This window comes from Trematomus bernacchii, unplaced genomic scaffold (genome assembly GCF_902827165.1).
Source record: "Trematomus bernacchii unplaced genomic scaffold, fTreBer1.1, whole genome shotgun sequence".
In the NCBI taxonomy this organism is placed as follows: Eukaryota; Metazoa; Chordata; class Actinopteri; order Perciformes; family Nototheniidae; genus Trematomus; species Trematomus bernacchii.
In genome coordinates, this window is record NW_022987739.1 from 15,115,880 (window position 1) to 15,133,391 (window position 17,512).

At 39.6% G+C, this 17,512-nt stretch overlaps 1 protein-coding gene across 2 annotated transcripts in view; it reads right to left on the minus strand.

Moving 5' to 3' along the window:
• Window positions 1–2,271: 2,271 nt before the first annotated feature.
• dnajc6 (DnaJ (Hsp40) homolog, subfamily C, member 6) overlaps window positions 2,272–17,512 on the minus strand; it is a 29,354-nt gene continuing 14,113 nt past the window's right edge. For both annotated transcript variants that reach the window (XM_034146238.1, XM_034146237.1), the window contains exons 5-18: window positions 16,079–16,201; window positions 14,785–14,918; window positions 14,171–14,365; window positions 13,858–13,975; window positions 13,459–13,538; window positions 13,152–13,345; window positions 10,353–10,721; window positions 8,982–9,050; window positions 7,877–7,978; window positions 7,523–7,648; window positions 7,079–7,438; window positions 6,566–6,714; window positions 5,323–5,499; window positions 2,272–4,504 (exon numbers count right to left, since the gene is read on the minus strand). In XM_034146238.1, the coding sequence (XP_034002129.1) occupies window positions 4,403–4,504; window positions 5,323–5,499; window positions 6,566–6,714; window positions 7,079–7,438; window positions 7,523–7,648; window positions 7,877–7,978; window positions 8,982–9,050; window positions 10,353–10,721; window positions 13,152–13,345; window positions 13,459–13,538; window positions 13,858–13,975; window positions 14,171–14,365; window positions 14,785–14,918; window positions 16,079–16,201 (2,298 nt within the window). In that variant the 3' untranslated portion in view covers window positions 2,272–4,402. The remainder of the gene's footprint in view (window positions 4,505–5,322; window positions 5,500–6,565; window positions 6,715–7,078; window positions 7,439–7,522; window positions 7,649–7,876; window positions 7,979–8,981; window positions 9,051–10,352; window positions 10,722–13,151; window positions 13,346–13,458; window positions 13,539–13,857; window positions 13,976–14,170; window positions 14,366–14,784; window positions 14,919–16,078; window positions 16,202–17,512) is intronic.

Below are 17,512 nucleotides of genomic sequence, written 5' to 3' on the forward strand. Positions count from 1 at the left end.
GTCATAAACGTCAAAGGGCAAAAGGTGGATATCTAGGAGAATTATTCCCTAACAGCATGGACCGGTGATATACAAGTGAAGATTGGGGGACGATTGGACCGTGTCCATTGGAGTTACAGCGACATCGTGTTTTATGGCGAGGGATGCGTTGCCATAGTAACACTACATTACGTAACATCAGATTTGATGTAGAGCTGTTCAGGGCCACAGTGACCATCACGTGATGTTTGGTGGCGTTCTGAGCATGTCAGTTGGAGTTATGGCATCATCGTGTTCCATCACACAGGTGTTTATGTTTGAGCTAACGACGTTGTGACACACCTGTGCTTGAGCCCAGAGATCAAAGGTTTCCATGGTGATGTGCAGTAATCAGTGAGAGGAGAGCCTTTCCATTGTTCTGAATGAGAGATAAACCTCTTACATGTGAACGTTTTGTTGAAGAACCGTAACAGATATTGGTGAAATTTCAACGCGTGAAGCATCTCAAGGACCCTGAGCATCTGAAGTGTGCTTTTTGTATACTTTCGGGTCAATAATGTGGCCTTTTTGGTAGATTAACTAAAGGTGTGCAGCTGCTGCTGTGAGGAAAGATCAGCCTGAATTTACAATGGTTCTTAATAGCCGCGTTCACACCGCAGTACTTTTCCCACTTTAGTTCCGATATAGTTCCGAAATGTCGCGTTCACACCAAAAAGAGCCGGAACCCCCTTTTCCTATGGGGTAAAAAGGTTCCTATGTCTGATTGGCTGGGCGGAATGCAAACCACGCCCCGTAAAACTCCCAAAAAGTTTTGTGAAGCCGCCATTTTATTATCCTCGCATTAGCATTATTAGCATTAGCCCAGTGCACAAACGCAGAGAGACTAACTTATGGTAACACAAAAGAAAACATGGGAGCGGTGGAGATGAGGAGGTGTCGGCGTTCTGGCGATTTACTCGGAAGGCTTCAATCTGGTCAACTCCCAGATTTAGTCTGTATTTGTTTTGTTGCACTGATAAAAAAAAGAGTAATGCAGACATTTGCAAAGGGGTAAGGTTAGAGTCACATTGACTGAAGGGCTGTAACTGACCATTATTTTCCTTGTTCAATCTACCGACAATATTCTTGATTTAAATGTCTTGACAAATGACCAAAAGACATTTAGTTAAATATTATTAGCAATGTTTGATCATGATTAATCAATTAAAAAAAATCGTTTAGTTGACTGATCAGCAGGTCTATATCATTTTCAACTGATATTACTGCCTGTCAAGTACATAGGCCTATTCCAAATGTGTGTTACTCCAATACATTTTCTGACAGCAAACATCAGTAGTTCATTTTTAGATTAAGATTTTACATTTAAAACATTTACAAGCTTATAAAATATAATGTACAACTTTTGGTTTCCAATCTATTCGGCTTTAAATTATTTTCAAAAAGAAGGTGTCTGGTCTGGGCTTCAGATCCTTCTGAACTTATCATATGGTATTATTTTAATAACTATTAGAAGTAAAACTATCCAGAAATAGGAAAAAAAGTCCATAATGTGAGTAGTACTAATGTGTATTTTGTAGTAAAAAGTAGTTAATACGAACACATTTTTTATAGGACTTTACTTGTATTTGTGTATTTTAAAATTGTTGAACTGGTACTTTTATTTTGTTAAATAATGTACGCACTTGTTCCATTTATGAGCACAGTGCAGTGATGAAGCTCATTTGTTATTCATTGCTACCCTCTAGTGTTCAAAAGGAGGAAAAACAATAAAACCTGCAGAGGGATGCTCTTGTTCTCTGTTGACTATTTATTTGTGTGCACTGCGCTTGATCATTATGTACATCCCATGTATTGGTAAACAGAACTGAAAAGGAACACATGAACAGAATTTTTTACACAGTTTAGTAATACTTACAGCAGACAGGCAAACACATAACGTACAGTAGTCTGTGTCCAAATCGGATCACTTCCATACGCACCACAATTTCAAACAACACACATCCACTGACTACAATATAGAGCTTAGCTTTTTAACATAGCCGATAGATTGCAGGTAAAGAGTTCAGTCAGCGAGGGAGCTTATGAGGGTTATTTCACATGTAGTTCCTCAGTGTAAATAGAGCACAGAAGCACACACTACACACTTCCTGCGTCTGGTCAAGCAGTAGCCTTGAGTTCAGGGTCCAACATTTTCACCTTGAGACTCAGAGTCTTGTTCAGCGATGTATTTCAGCCAAAAAGCTCTGCCATGTAATCCATTCTGGGTCCCAAACCCAGTGGAAGAAACAGCACTTTAGAAGTCATACTTTATTTCCAGTGTTCAGTATTGAGTCAAAGTCCGAAACACACATGAACAAACTTGGAGTCCTGGGTATGAATGAAGTCAAACCAAGGGAGATAAACCACATGACGGTTAAAAAGGATTTCCAAAACAGAGAGTATGAAAACAGTAATGATATAAAGAGTGGTTTATGAACATGTCTCGGTAGATATTCTGCCTTATTAGCTTTTGTGAAAATTGAGTTTAAACAGGGGGTTACAGTAGAGCTCTGTCAATCACTCGAAGCTGTAAGGTAAGGATGTTGTAAATAAAATGTCAGAGAAATTGAGAATTGATTCAGTTTCAACTTACAATGAGTACATAAGTATTCTCTATCTTGCATATGTTTGCCAATTGCCGATGGACTTAATTTCAGAACCTTATAATACTTTCTACACAAAATGACAACACCAGTATTACAGTTTTTATCGTACAGAGGAACAATACCATCAGTATATTATTCAAACTATATGGAGAGAATTTAATCTGTTTTAGATTCAATCAATCAATTCAACTATTAAAAAATGCAACATTTTCTGTTACCTTTGATATGAAAGTGTGTCAGTAGAACTCAAGAGCACACAAAAAGCTGCATGATAATTACAAATAAAAGTGTCAGTGCTGTGATGTAAATGTAAACAAATGTAAACAAAGATACATAACAAGTCATTTTAAAAAACATTTTTGCAATCACTGCAAATCAGTGTTTTGATATAAGTCTTGAAATAACAGCAGATATGTAATACGAGCGATTTGAGAGAAATTAGTTTCACTAAAGCTCATTAATTCCCTCATATGATTTTACAGTATGAGAACATTTTCAATCCTGCGACTCGCAATTTAGGGACTTTGAATAGAAATGTCATTTGTAATAGATATTTCCACATCTGTTGTTTGGAAAATGTTATTGCAGACTATAAAAGCTATCATAGTCTGATATAGTCTCAGAAGACATTCCTGTGTTTTGTCAGTAAATGAGTAAAACAGTTCCCCGCAAATAACCCAAACAAGTCCTTTACATACATTATCTGACAACATGTGCAGTTAAATTTAACAAAAATAATTTAGCAGGCCTGACACATGAAACAATAGATAAAGACAAACAAAAATGAACAAATAAATAAATAACAATGGCTTTCCTTCAAAGGTGCACCGAGCAAAGTTTGTGCTTTCACACAGCTCGCCTGCAAAAAAACATGTGACTGTATGAGTGTGAAGCCTCAAGGTGCTTCAGGTATGGATCTGTACATGTGCTAATCCCAAAATACAGTATATAACCCTCGGTTCCCTGCAAACATGGGAACACACATCAAGAATCATTCACCTAAAGTCAAAACACCATAGTGTTAATCTGTTATATGTATATAAGGTTGGGAGCAGCCTTCTGATCTGTGTTTTCATTGAAGAGCCCCTTCATTTTCATTTTCATTCACTGTCAGCAGTTTTAAGATAATTAAGAAGCCGACCTGTAATCAGAAGCAGTGTCAGCAATTTGTAATTATTCTCTGCACTTTTTAAATGAGAAAGATTGTTTATTTGTACCTCCAACCACCCCTATTTTGGATGGAAAACCAATGTTTTGTGTGTAAGTGGCTTAAATTGATATGAAATGCTTACTTGTGCCTTACAGACTACCTGAATCCCCTTTTTAAAAGCAGTCTGTGACATGCTTGCTCAATTTACTCCCCGATGTATTTTTCTCTAATCTTGGTTGTCCACCGTCTCTTGTCACTTTTGATACATCTCCTCTGAATCAAGCATTTATTTTGTTTTTCTAGACGTCCCGGTGACTCCGCTTTGAATGCTGGGTTGGTTTCAGGGCTAAAGACACTCAACAAGGGAGGGTAATGTTGCACCACAAACATTCAGTAGGTAGGTTCATTAGAGCAGTCACTGGAGTTTTGTTGTCTTTTACTGTCTTTGTAGATCGACTGGATGTTCTGTGTTTGTTGAGAAGAGAGATATGCGTCAAAGCACAGATATAAAGGCGATGTTGGAGGAGGGGCTGTAGTCTGTCGACCAAAGGTGGTGACACACTTTTAGGGTTAGACGACAGACTCAGGAGGGACATCCTCTTCTCACTCACTTCCTCTCACTATTTATTCAGTAGAGGGGTTTTTGTCCTTGGCTGTCAAATTCTGACCAGGCGTCATTTAGTTCCATGAAAATCATCTTGGCATATTGTTCATAGGGCTGTCCTGTGGCCTGTGGGAAAGAAAGAGAAAGTGGTAACACACAGGAGAGTAACCTGAACACTTCTCCTCTTCTAGCCATATCCAAATGAGTAATGCAAAGCATCTGTTTTGCCTTTGCCAAACTTGATTGTCTCAATGGCAACAGTACAAATAAAAGGTTACAGATATAGAACAGGTCAAAAGAAATAAGGACATAAAAAAAAGAATCAATCATAATACCCAACTCAATTCAAAGATTGAAGCTTACACACAAATGCACAATAACATTTATCCTCCAAATGCTATCCTTGATACTTTTTAATGTTTATCAATGATCAGTTGTCACATTTTAAACAAATCAGTAATTTTGTATTACTACTTGTATTTTGCATCTGTATCTATAAAGTCTAGTTTGTTGCTTTTTATTCTAATGTTTTAGTTTTTAATTATTTGATTGTTTTGTGTCCTTGGTGCTAGAAAAACACTTAGCAATACATTTTTTAAATGTTTTTACTAAAAGTATTATTTTTGTTGTTGTTGTCATGGCTGTGCAGATCAAGTTGGTTCAAGGGGAAGGGTTACAACTTCAAAACTTAAATCAGGTTTTAACAAAAAGAGCAAGATATACAGTATATATTTCTGACAGGGAACATAGAGTTTGTGGGACCCCAAACAATGAAAAGAAATGTCAATAAAAACAGGGTGGATTGAAGAGAACTTTGATATAGGGACAGAGGGATTTACATACTGTATCTCCTAGCATGCATACAAGTAAATATCCTCACTTCTCAGTCATCATTAATATTATTATTATTATTATTATGAAGTCCACTAGCACATGTGTCTCACCTTATCTGGGTGCACGACCAGGACTGCTTTGCGGTAGACCTTCTTGACCTGTTCTGGCGTGACCAGGTCAGCCATGCCTACAGGCTTCCAGCGTGTCTCCCCCTCCCACAGCACCGTGTGCATGGTGGACAGTAGAGCGCGGATGTTACGCTCCTTCCCCTCGATCCAGTCCAGAATCTGGGTCACAAACAGGGAGAGAGGAGAGGGCCATGAGCCAGTGATGCCAAGATTTGGGACAATTATTAGCAGAAATGCTTTGATGATGGTTCCTGGCTCTGGTGAAATGTTTTTGAAGGAGATATTAGGGGAACCAAAGTTTCATCGTGGGAGACCTATATTGGTCGCTTCATTAATTCTGAAACAACCAGAAAGGCTTTAACAGCCAAAGCTAAACTAAATGAAATTATGATAAAAACCTAGTGAACTGATGTCAAACCATAATTCTCCTCGGATATAGTCACATGACTTTATGGAGTTACTCACAGAAACTTTGACAGCAAATAAACAAACCAACACTTATTTCTATGACTAACCAAATGTAACTCAATTAAACTTAAAGTGGACCTATTATGCTATATTGGAAAAATATGTTGTAGGGCCATACCTATAAAAAACATGTCTGTGAAGTTTTTTGCTTAAAATACCAAACAGTTCACCCATTGTAGCCATGCCTCATACTGCTCATACCCCTCTTTTGCAGCCCTGTTAGAGAAACGCGGATTTTAAGTCCTTAAAAAAAAAAAGAGGAGGCGGAGCTAATGCCTGATCAGAATTCTACCGGAGATAAAGTTAAATTCTGCTGTGATAAAACGCCATCAAGGATTATTTCTGAAACAGTATGGAGCTCAAATGCTTTTTCTCTTGCGGGTTTATCACAAGGTGAGTTCCTTTTTTTATTTCCTGCTTTTTAAACACATGTGCTCTTCAGTACAGGTTAGCTCTGAGTGTTAGCGAGGCTTGCTAATGTAAACAAAGACGAGATTACGTCCAAAACACGCCAGGCATTGTTTCTGATAGCAATTTTCTGTGGGTCCGCTGCCGATTTGACGTCAGATCGGCAGCAAATCTGTATCCGCTCATTGTACCCCTGTTTTTAAAAGATTTGGGTACGGAGGAAAAGAGAGAGGGTTTTATTTTCTGACGCTGCGTGAGTTCCCCAACGCACCGGGGACACATATTTATGTATAAAAGACATCACAAAGTGCATTTTGCATGATAGGTCCCCTTTAAGAAAAAAACCTGCCTTTATTTTCTCAGGGTCCATCTCTTTGGCCATCTCCTCCTTCCTCATCTCTGCTATAGTCCTGGGCCCTTTCTTCTCTTTGGTCCCAGCGAAGCCCTGACCAGACAGCAGGTCATCAAAGTTGGCATTCACGACTTTCGGCTTAGTACCTGGCACACAGGGTAACAAACAGAAAGTCAAAAATACATACTTTTAAAGATAATCCGTCACTTATTGTATGTTTCTGAACAACTAGATCCAATGTACTCTTTCTGGCAGATCCATTTCTACAGCATCAAAAGGTTAATGTATACAGAAATCAAGTCTAAATATTACACCTACCTCTCTGCTCTCTCTTCTAAATATAGTATTTTTTTTTTTTTTTTTTAATAGTACATTCATTTTGAACCATTTTGGCAAATAATGTTAAATATCTCATGCATAAAGAATTAAACACACTCCAAACTTTCTAAACTCCAAGCAAACTGCATAATGACAGACAGTATCAAATCCAAGTCCCCTTCTCCTGCTTACCCATGCTAGCCTGTGCTTTAACCGCTGCGCTGGGCGAGCCCCCTCCCATTGCTGAGAAGCTGACATTGTAGTTGGGTCGGCCCCCGGGCGATGCGTGAGGCATGGGGGTGTGGCTGGGGCTGGGCTTTGGCTGCGGGGCGGGGCCCGGTCCTTGGGGTTGCCATCCTCCGCCAGCTCCAGCACCTGGCTGCCACGAGGGGAAGCCTGCTCCTGGGTTGGACTGCCACCCCTCTGCATGCTGGGGAGACGGGGGTGGTCGGGAAGGGGAGCCCATGGGAGGGATGGGAGGGATGGGAGGGATGGGAGGGATGGAAGGGGTAGGCCCAGTAGGAGTGGTCGGTTTGCTGGAGAAGCCAGAGCCTGCAATTGTAAAAAACGGAGATAATGACATGAGATAAAAATATCGGAGTCGTGTTGGGCTTCAGCAAATTTTCAGTGACTGACCTCCACCGAGGTTGCCTAAGTCAGCGAATGGGTCCAAGTTTGGCTTGGATTGGTGGGTGGGGGTGCTGTTGACTGAGCCTGTGGGGCTCGTAGTGGCTGACCGACTTCCCATACTAAAGCCTGCTCCTGGATAAATCAACAAACAATGCATATACGTTTTAGAGTGTTTTTTTACTCTTCAGTATTTTTTTTCAGTGACGAATTGGCTCGAAATGAACTTCCCTCGATTTAAGTATTAGAACATTCAGTGTGTGTGTGTGTGTGTGTGTGTGTGTGTGTGTGTGTGTGTGTGTGTGTGTGTGTGTGTGTGTGTGTGTGTGTGTGTGTGTGTGTGTGTGTGTTACTGGTCTCTACCTGTGCTTGTAGTAGCGGGTCTGTTCCAGTCCCACCCTCCCTTTGCATTTTGCTGCTGAATGTTGACGGTTGGGGTGCTTGGTGGGACGGGGGAGTTTCGGCCTACAGGAAAATATAAAGGTTAGTCCAAGACTGAACACACAATGAAGAGGAACTGAGCAACAGGAATCCAGACAGTCAAAGAAAATGATAAGTCATAAAGCGTTACTAGCGGATGTTTGAAGTCTGAATGGATCTGGTGTTACAGTCGTTCTTGAAACTACATTTACTGTTGATATATTCCTTGCTCTAAGACAAAAAAGTGTCATACCAAACTGCGATGATCATGTTCAATTTATTCGTGGTAAGCCTCTGACCGAATATGTGCTTCTCTTGTTGGTTTTGTTGGTATATTATCCTTTTGTCAAGAGCCAAAAAACGTGTATTAAATACTTGAAATAGAAGACGGCAAATTCTACTAAATATGTATAAGGCTTGTTCAGACCGGTTTTTACAAGCATTAGTGCAAGTTAAGGTTGGGCTCAGGCCAACATGTACATTAAATACTGTAAATTTAGAATTAGCAATATACATCAAAGATTAAAAAGCATATTGATAATGTTCTGGTCTTGATTCATTATGCACAGACTCCTCTGTAGAAAGTGTTGAATCGCAAGAAATGTCAGCAGGCTGAAAAAGTTGTTTCATAGAAACATAAAACACAAGTGCTGGGGTGACATGAAGCCTGTGCAATCTGCATGCAATACTAATCAGACATGCTTCAAACACTTGTAAAACATAATAATTTCCAAACATACAGCAGCAATAATATACAGGCTCACTCTTGCAAGCAAGCGTGTGATTAAGCAATGAGAAGTGCAAAATTATGAGAACGGAAAAAGACATTTATAACAGTGCAGGCTCATGCATTTTGGGGAAACATTTTTAAGGCATAGCAGCAGACACTCACTAACTTGCCTTAGCTTAATATGGAGTCTTCAACTAAATATAAAATGCTGTGAGAGTGTTCAGCAGCAGAAGCATGCCTTACCCGAGCTTTTAGGCTGCAGGGTGGGTGATGGAGAGCGAGCAGCATGCAGGAAGGGGTCTGGCTGCCCCACGTTACCTGTTGCAAGGAATGAACCCATCATGTCCTGAGGCTTAGGCATGGGACCTGCCCCGAAGGGATCAAATGCTGAGGGAAACAAACAAAAAAATAATCTTATTCTGTTACTCTATTAAATTACATAGCCTAACTAGTTTATGTTGTTTCATTTAAAGGTCCCATGTCATGGCCATTTCTACTGATCATAATTCCATTGTTGAGGTATACTAAAATAGATTTATATTGTGCAATTTTCCAAAATCACATTGGTTTCTCATACAGCATCTCTGTATAGTATGTGTATACACTCTCTGTCCTAAACGGCTTGTTGGAGCTCCTTCCCCCCCCTCCCTATGAGCCCAGTGGCCATCTGCGAGACAGCGAGACAGCGAGACACAGCGAAACCCAGCCCGAACACACACACACACACGCAGCCTGGCTGGGAGTTTGTGTGTGTGCTCACACACCGACTCACAGCCTCGCCGCGTCCCGCCGCCTCAGGGAGGAGAAATCGGCTGAGCTGCAGCTGAGAAAAGATTGAGTGTGTGAGGAAGTCCGCGGATTGGTCCAACGTAACGGCTCCGCGGACGTAACATAACGGCTGCATGGATTGGTCCATTTGGACCAATGGGTCCATTTGGGTATGGGCACGTCACTGTACCCAGGAAGAAAACAATGGAAAAAGAGAAATCTCCAACGAGGCGTTCTGGGGCAGCATAGCAGGTATTTTCTGTGTTAGAGTTTTACTCGCTACAGGGTGTACTTTGTGACTTTGCAGACCGTTTACATGCATAGAAACCTTCATAACACACAAGGGGACGGGTAATAACTTGAAAAGCATGACATGGGACCTTTAATGTATTACTTTTTGCAATTTAAATGTGTAGTGTTACTGGAATTCTTTGAATAGTATATATTTAAAAAATGATCCTAACAGTTTTTTTACGTGACAAAAGAATAATTATCATCTAGCATTTTCTATTTTCCAATAAATCTTTGATTGTTTTCATTACATATTGTAAAATAAACGTTATTGTTCTTACTTTCCGAAGGTCTACTAATTGATTTATTTCTTCTAAGAACCTACTTTTTGATCCTTCATTTTCATGACCCCATTTTAATTCATAAACTTGTGTAAGCGTGACAAAATCATCTTAATTTATGTTCCAATTACACTCTGTTGAAAACCATGAGATGTGAAGATTTAACCACATATCATACTGTATAATGTGGTTAAGAGCGACAAAGAATAAGAAGGGAATTTCATTCATACTGTAGGTAACAATATCAATATTAGGATATATAATAAACCCCACATTTGTAGTAAGGAGTCTAATTGCAATATCACATGTAAATATGTGTTTCATTGAAATGTACTTCAAGTTATCTCACCTGTTGGTGCCGGTGAGGGACATGGCGAGGCAGTGTTTGGGACTACTTTATGTGGTGTGGACTGGGCAGATGACCCCCCACTGGTTGGCTGGGGTGGGCCCCCGAACAAGTCCCCGAGAAGGTCAGTTGCGGCTGCAGCGGACGGGGGCTGAGATGAAGGACGGTTGATCCCCGCCCCATCGAGGCCAAGAAGATCCACTTCCTCTGCAGGTGCAGGGGCGGCAGGCATTGGAGCAGGGGGGTCGGGTCTTTGGGGGGCCGTGCTGGCGTTGCTTCGCTGGCTGGAGAGAGACAGCATCTCATCATCCGAGGGCTCGCTCTCCTCGCCGTGAGCCCGACCTTCTGCACCTCCTTGAGGCCGACTTGGCTCTGCAGGAGGATGAAACATAGAAAGAAGGAGGTAGAGAAAGAACGAGTCAAAGGAAATGTATTTAATATCCCAATGAGAAAGAGTCAAGGGGTGAAAGTAAAGAGAAATATCACAGACCAAGGAAATTAATTGGGGTAACAAAGACAGAAATATAAAGGAGGTTAAGAGAAAAAAAGGAAGGAATAATGGGCAATTACATAGGTAATCTCTGCTACATGCACCAACAATTCTGCTGATACTATATTCTATAATGGACTATGCTTTAAAAGAAGGGTTGGGCAGTATGACTATAAACCTAAGCTACTATTAGTTTTTTTTTCTTCACTTTGATAGAACATTTAACATTTTTCCCACCTATAGCTGCACTGGGCTTAGGTGCTTTTTACCCAGTTTCTCAATATTTGTCTGGATACAGGGAGAATATAGATTGGTCCACAAGGTATTAGGAGATGTTTGTAAGGGGAATTACTAACACTAGTAGGCCTAATGTATTCAGATACCCAGCTGATGGGTATCTGTGCCAGAAACTGAACAATTACAGTATGGGGTCTATTTCAATTCAATCAATACAGGTTTTAAATGGAAACAGTCAAGTGTTTTTCCAATTACAGAATATGAATTAGTTAAAAGGATCAATGATCTCTCTAGATTTTTTTGGTAGATGTGATTGAATTGAACTCATCCCAGGGAAACTACAGTACAGGTCTGTGGTCGCCATTACTGTCTTACCCTCCAGATCCAATCCCTCCATCTCATCTTGTAGGAACAAAAATGAAAGTTAATTAATTAGTGTGTTTGTGCAAGTGTGAGCTTTTGTGTTTTTGGTTATATAGCTACACTATTTTCCTAACGTATCCATGATATTCATCAGTTCTGCACCAGCTCAAACATTTGTACAGAACAATGTGTGTATTGTTAATGTAATATATATCAACCCAGTCTCACGGCATTTCGTGTTATAGTCACGAAATTAATTTAATCTATTGATTCGTGTTCACCAACACGATTTTCGCATTTTTTTCGTGTCACACAGAACGATTTTAAAAGCAATGTATTTCTATTGGTAGTATGTTTCGTGCCTGCACCACGTCTTTTTGTCCGGTCGGGTCTTGGAATACCAGAAGCTGTGTGGTTCATAAAAACATTTTCTTACTCAATATCTTACCCTAAGCCTAACCCTATCCCTTTTTATTTTAAATTGTATAATGTCTGAGTTTTGTTGCCGTCCGTGAGGAAAAGAAATGGGGCAAAGAGCCTCAGAATACTGAAATCTGTATTTTTTGTCATCTCTTTTTCCTTCTAATTTGTTATTATTTGGTGCAGGCACGAAACATACTACCAATAGAAATACATTGCTTCTAAAATCGTTCTGTGTCAGAATACTGAAATCTGTAATTTTTTTAATCTGTTTTTCCTTCTAATTTGTTATTATTTACATTGCTTTTAAAATCGTTCTGTGTGACACGAAAAAAATGGCGAAATCGTGTTGGTGAACACGAATCAATAGATTAATTTCGTGACTATAACACGAAATGCAGTGAGACTGTGTTGGATATATATGTAAATGTGGTTTAGTGATGATTTATTAGGCTATTCAGTTGATTTTTTATCCCTGTGGGCACCAGTCTGAGTTATAGACTTTCTATGTTTGGCTAGCATCAGAGTTACCTTAAGGTTATGAGTATTTTGAAGTAGCTAATGCTTAAATGTTAGCAATGAACCACTTTGATTTTACATCACATTCAGGTTAGGAAGCTCTAACCAGTAAAGCAAGTAATGTAAAGACAAAAAGTGTCCTAATGTTATGTTAACAAGATAAAGTATACTGTGTACAGTTCCACAGGAATTCATGTAGCTAATGTTACACACAAATCGGGCAAGGTTACTAGCTAGCTAACTAGCTGGTGTCCTGCTAGCTTGTGTTACTCCTTGTGTTTTCTCATTGAGGTTGTGAGCTGAAACTTGATACAGGTCCATATTTTTGGTGCAGCCACTAATTGACTTTATTTCTAATTATATAGTTGATTGTAAAATGTGACATCTTCGTCCCCTAAATAAAGATCAACGACCTTTTAACAAATGGGCCAACAGCTACCACAGTACAGCCCTTTTGTATCAGAGCCATGAGATAGTATGTTGTGATTGAATTAACAATATAATCTCCATTTTGATCTTTGTTTATGTGACAAGCATTTAGTTGCCAAGCCAATATTGAACTATGAACAGAAAACCCTAATATCTTTATGATAGAGCTTTTCAGAAAGGCTGATTAAAGACAATAACACACAAAAGTTCATGGAGCATAGCATATAGCTTCCCATCTAAAGTGTGTTTTGCAGTATGTCTATGTTATTGATAAAAAAATGTGTGCAGTTCAAATTAGCAGAGGCAGTTTAGTACCCAGTGTAAGCTACCCATCCCAACGTTACCAGCGATAGCAAGGGCGTCCTGATTTTCCTGGTGGCAGGTGAAGAGCACATTGGGGTTGAGGTCTTTACAGGGGAACTGCTCCCAAGGCGGCGTCAGGTCTTTCTGCTTGTCCACCCCCTCTACTTCCACGTCCAGTATCACATGGAAAAGCTGGGGATACTTCTCAGGAGAGTCACATGCATCCAGCTCTGGTCTGACAGGGAAAATGTATGTTTGTTAGAGTGAGAGGGAAAACAGACTGTACTCAGCAGGGTTTGTTTTTCTTCCATTCTCATATATGTTATCAAATAGAAAAAAAGTCCTTACTTGCTAAACTTTAGCACGGTGGTACCAGGAGCAATGAAGCCAGTATGGAACTGAATCTGGAAGATCTGTGTGTTGGAAACCTAATAACAGCAGATCAAATGCTTGGACCATGTGCTTTTGTAGTGTACCATTCTTAGTTGCATCAATAGTAAAATGCATTGTTGTATCACATGTTGCTTTGCAATCCTTAATACATCTATTTTCATAGATTTAGCAATAATTCCTTACAACAATTTACCTATCATATTAATATATTTGACAGTTTGTGTGTCTGTGACTGACTCAAAGATGTTCAATTGAGTAGCAGCCCCATCCTGAGACTGTTTGATGATAATAGTTCAATATAATATATCTTGTGCAAACAACATTATCATTGTGAAAAAGGCAAATTAAATTGACCTTGGCCTGGAGACGTCCTCCGATGGTCGACCTCATGTGGTACACTGAAACAACGACGTCGCCTTGCACACTCGCACCTAGAGGAAAGGCAATCTTACCCTCTTGGATCCTGTGCTCTCTGGATATGAAGAGTGTGTGGGAGGGAAAAAAACATGGGCAAATTAGAGAGAGACAAAGAAAGATGGGAGTGGAGCATAAGGAATAAAAAGCAGGATGTAAGTCTCTGTGATTATACCTTCAAATGTATCATAAATACAAGTATAGATTCCTATTTAAGGCTTATACAATTAAAATAAGATAGTGCTGCCCCTACCTCATCCTCTCGTACTCCTGTGCAGTGCTGAAGATCTTTGTCTCTCCAATAAGGACATCACAGAAAGGCCGACAGCCGCTACGCTGCTTGTTAAAGCAGGGTACTGGACTTATTGTAAGACCCTTGATCATCAAGGGCTTGGAATGGGGTAGACTGGGCTTCTCCGATACCATGCTGCACACATAGCCTATGTACCTGCATGGAGAGAAAGAAAGATAATCGCTTAAATTCTGTGTTAGTTTTCAATGTCAAATGCTTCACTTTGTGTTTTGTTATGTGTGTACGATAAGGATGAGTTATTGCTGCCATTTCCATAAACTCTTATTCATTTTGCACTGAAACTCTAACAAGGACTGATAAATGATACAGAACTGGCTGGCAGGGTATTAAAATGTCCATCCTTGAGGGGCGGCCAGCTCTTGGTATAACCTGCTGATTAAGTAAATGTTACGAACCTCAAAAACTGTTGTTGTAATCTCTTGGTAAAAAAGCAATCCCCCCTTCTCCTACTTCGTCTTACATTTTTTATTCCCATGTTCCTTTGCTTCTTTTCCCCTTTTATATTTCTAATTCTCTGTCACCCACACATATAAAGTATATTCGTTGAAACGGACCTGCGGTGTGAGGGCCACAGGCCAGATCCTGGTCTCTTGGCGCTGAGCAGCTGCATGGCAGGAACTGGATTGTTGAAGAGGTGGCAGAAGCAGAACATGGCACAAACCAAAACACCCGAGGGACCCCGACCATCCTATAAACACAAAGCAAATGATATGCTGGGTAACTATTATATTTTAAAGCTTCAATAATATACTGTTTAGTGATTTCTGCCATGCAATTGAACCCCTGCACAGCGTGTAGGGCCATGAATAGATCCAGCCACTGAACATTGTGACTTTATCTCAGACAAGACACAGGTCTGTGAAAAACTGTTAAAGTTGAAGCTGCCTACTGTATGTTATAGCACAAAGAAGTTCATTTAATACTTAAGTGTACAAAAATTACTAATGAAGACGTGTCCAAACAGACCAACTCTAAAAACACCTGTAGTAGATTCCTTCTGAATGAAGTCAATGTTCCTCTGAATGAAGCCAATGTTATAAATCTTCTCTGAGTTCACTTAAGGTTACAGGGGGACAAAACATTCTTGTGATCCGGAGCAGAGAAAAAAACAGATGGACCCGTTTGGGGGAAGTTATGTAACTTGGAACTGTTTGCCAAGACCCAGCCAAAACAAAGTGACTTGGCAATAACATGGTCTCCCACATTCCAGTGTACAGTGTGGCTATCACTTATTTAGAACAGACAGAAAGACCTGTTTCATTGAGTACTTCATTAGTGATTGTGTTGCGAAACATTTGTATTTAGGGTTTAAGCTGTGCTTGAAATATGCCTGACAGTTTTAAAGCTTTAAAGGGTTATCATCTTACTAAAAGTGAAACTGTATGAAACAACAGTTTGAATAATTTTCTTAAAGGGGCCCTATTATGCTATTTACTGTCCCAATTTTAATCACCATGTTTTATACCCGTTTTCCCTTTTAGATTTAAGTTGATATTTTTAACATCAAGACTAAAGTTTCTCAAAAGTGCTTTTTGATATAATGACACAGCCAAGATGACAAATCCTTTGCGTTGACAACTAAATGTATGTGGCACGAAACACTGTAGTTTAAAATACCTTAGAAATCAATTGATTTTGAGTTTTAATGTGTCTGTCTATATTCAGTCAATTAAAACACAACCCGAAAAACATGGAGATGTGTTTTGGGACAACCCAAACAGGTGCTTCACAGTAAGATAACCTTACTTATGCAGTTATAGTAAACTAAATGGCAATGCACAAAGTCAGGCCAACAATGAACAAATATGAAAAAAGTGTATGATATGTATATGATGAGCATCGTCTTACCGAGCAGGTGATGACACACACATTCTTGGGATTCTGTTTGAGCCAGTTGTGCATGTTTTTACACACAGCAAAAAGGTTGTGGAGGCTGGGAGCCTGACGAGAAGGCCAGTTACACTCGGAAACCTGGAAAGAATTTGGAGCAAAATATAAGATAGGGGGATGAGGGAAACAGGCAGTGACACGGAAACAGAGGAGGCAAATGTAAACAAGCATATGAAGGCAGGGAGAAAGAGGGAAGAAGTAAGGTAAAGAAATAGGAAGATATGTGAGAGATACAGCGACCTCCACAAGCAGACAGGGGGCCATATTCGCCGTGTTAACGCCACAGATTGACTTTTCAGCTTTTTTGGATGTTTTCTGTCAGAGGGTGACAGTGGCAATCTATAGATATTTGACTCCTACAATCTGTGCTAAATGCTAAATGACACAAACCAAAGACCCTATGCTGAGGTTAGTCATAACCATAAGATGGGATAGAATAATAGAAATAGAGCATTCAGATTCAAATCTTGCTTTGTAAATGGAGATTTACAGTAGCTGGAACACTTTTAGTAGTTACCAATAAAGAAATATTTATCCAAAGACAAGTAGTTATTCCTGAAGTTAACAATGTAAATGATGCATGTTGAATTGCTGCTGTGTTACATGTTTTGGACTGAACATTTCAAAAACAATACTAATTATTAAAATAAATGTATATATTATAATTTGTATTTTGTTCATTGCAGATATTGTAATAATATCATGGAGTACATCCTCAAAGCATGATAGGTGAGTTAAGTGATGTAAGCACTATTTGATATTCACTGGGAACTATTCCACTTATTTTCAAAAGATACCACTCCTCCTCATTTTAGATTTTTTTTGCGGGGGGTTTGACAGACATTTTTGAAGACTGTGATCTTATTTGCATGTTGCTCCTGTGTAGTAGAGTAGCATCCAGCCCATTTAACAGAGCTATAGCAAATGCAACAATGCATTTGTGTAGAAGAGAACCAAATGTAACGCGTCACAAATGTTTTACCGGCATGTGAGGGAGGTGGAGTGGGGATAATTTTTGCTTCAGGCTGCTACGCTCACATGCTCTGCCAGGTGTCAGTAAAGTAAAGGAATATATCATGTTTAGGACAATATGATAGTTGCATGACATTTTGCCTTTTTGGAAAATAAATGACTATTTTGGAAAATTCGAAATACACAAAGCATGTTTATTCATTTTAAATTGGGTTTCTGTTCACATGAAGTCTAATATTCACTTTTTATGTAAGAGGCCTCTATTAAAGGTGGGGTAGGTAATTTTGGAGAAACCAGCTCGAGTGTGCTAGAATTTGAAAATACACAGCCGGAAAAAATCTGCCACTTCCTTACAGAGCCCCTCCTCCAACACACACGAACGCGCACATGACCAATGAGGGCACTAGATAAGTTTGTGCA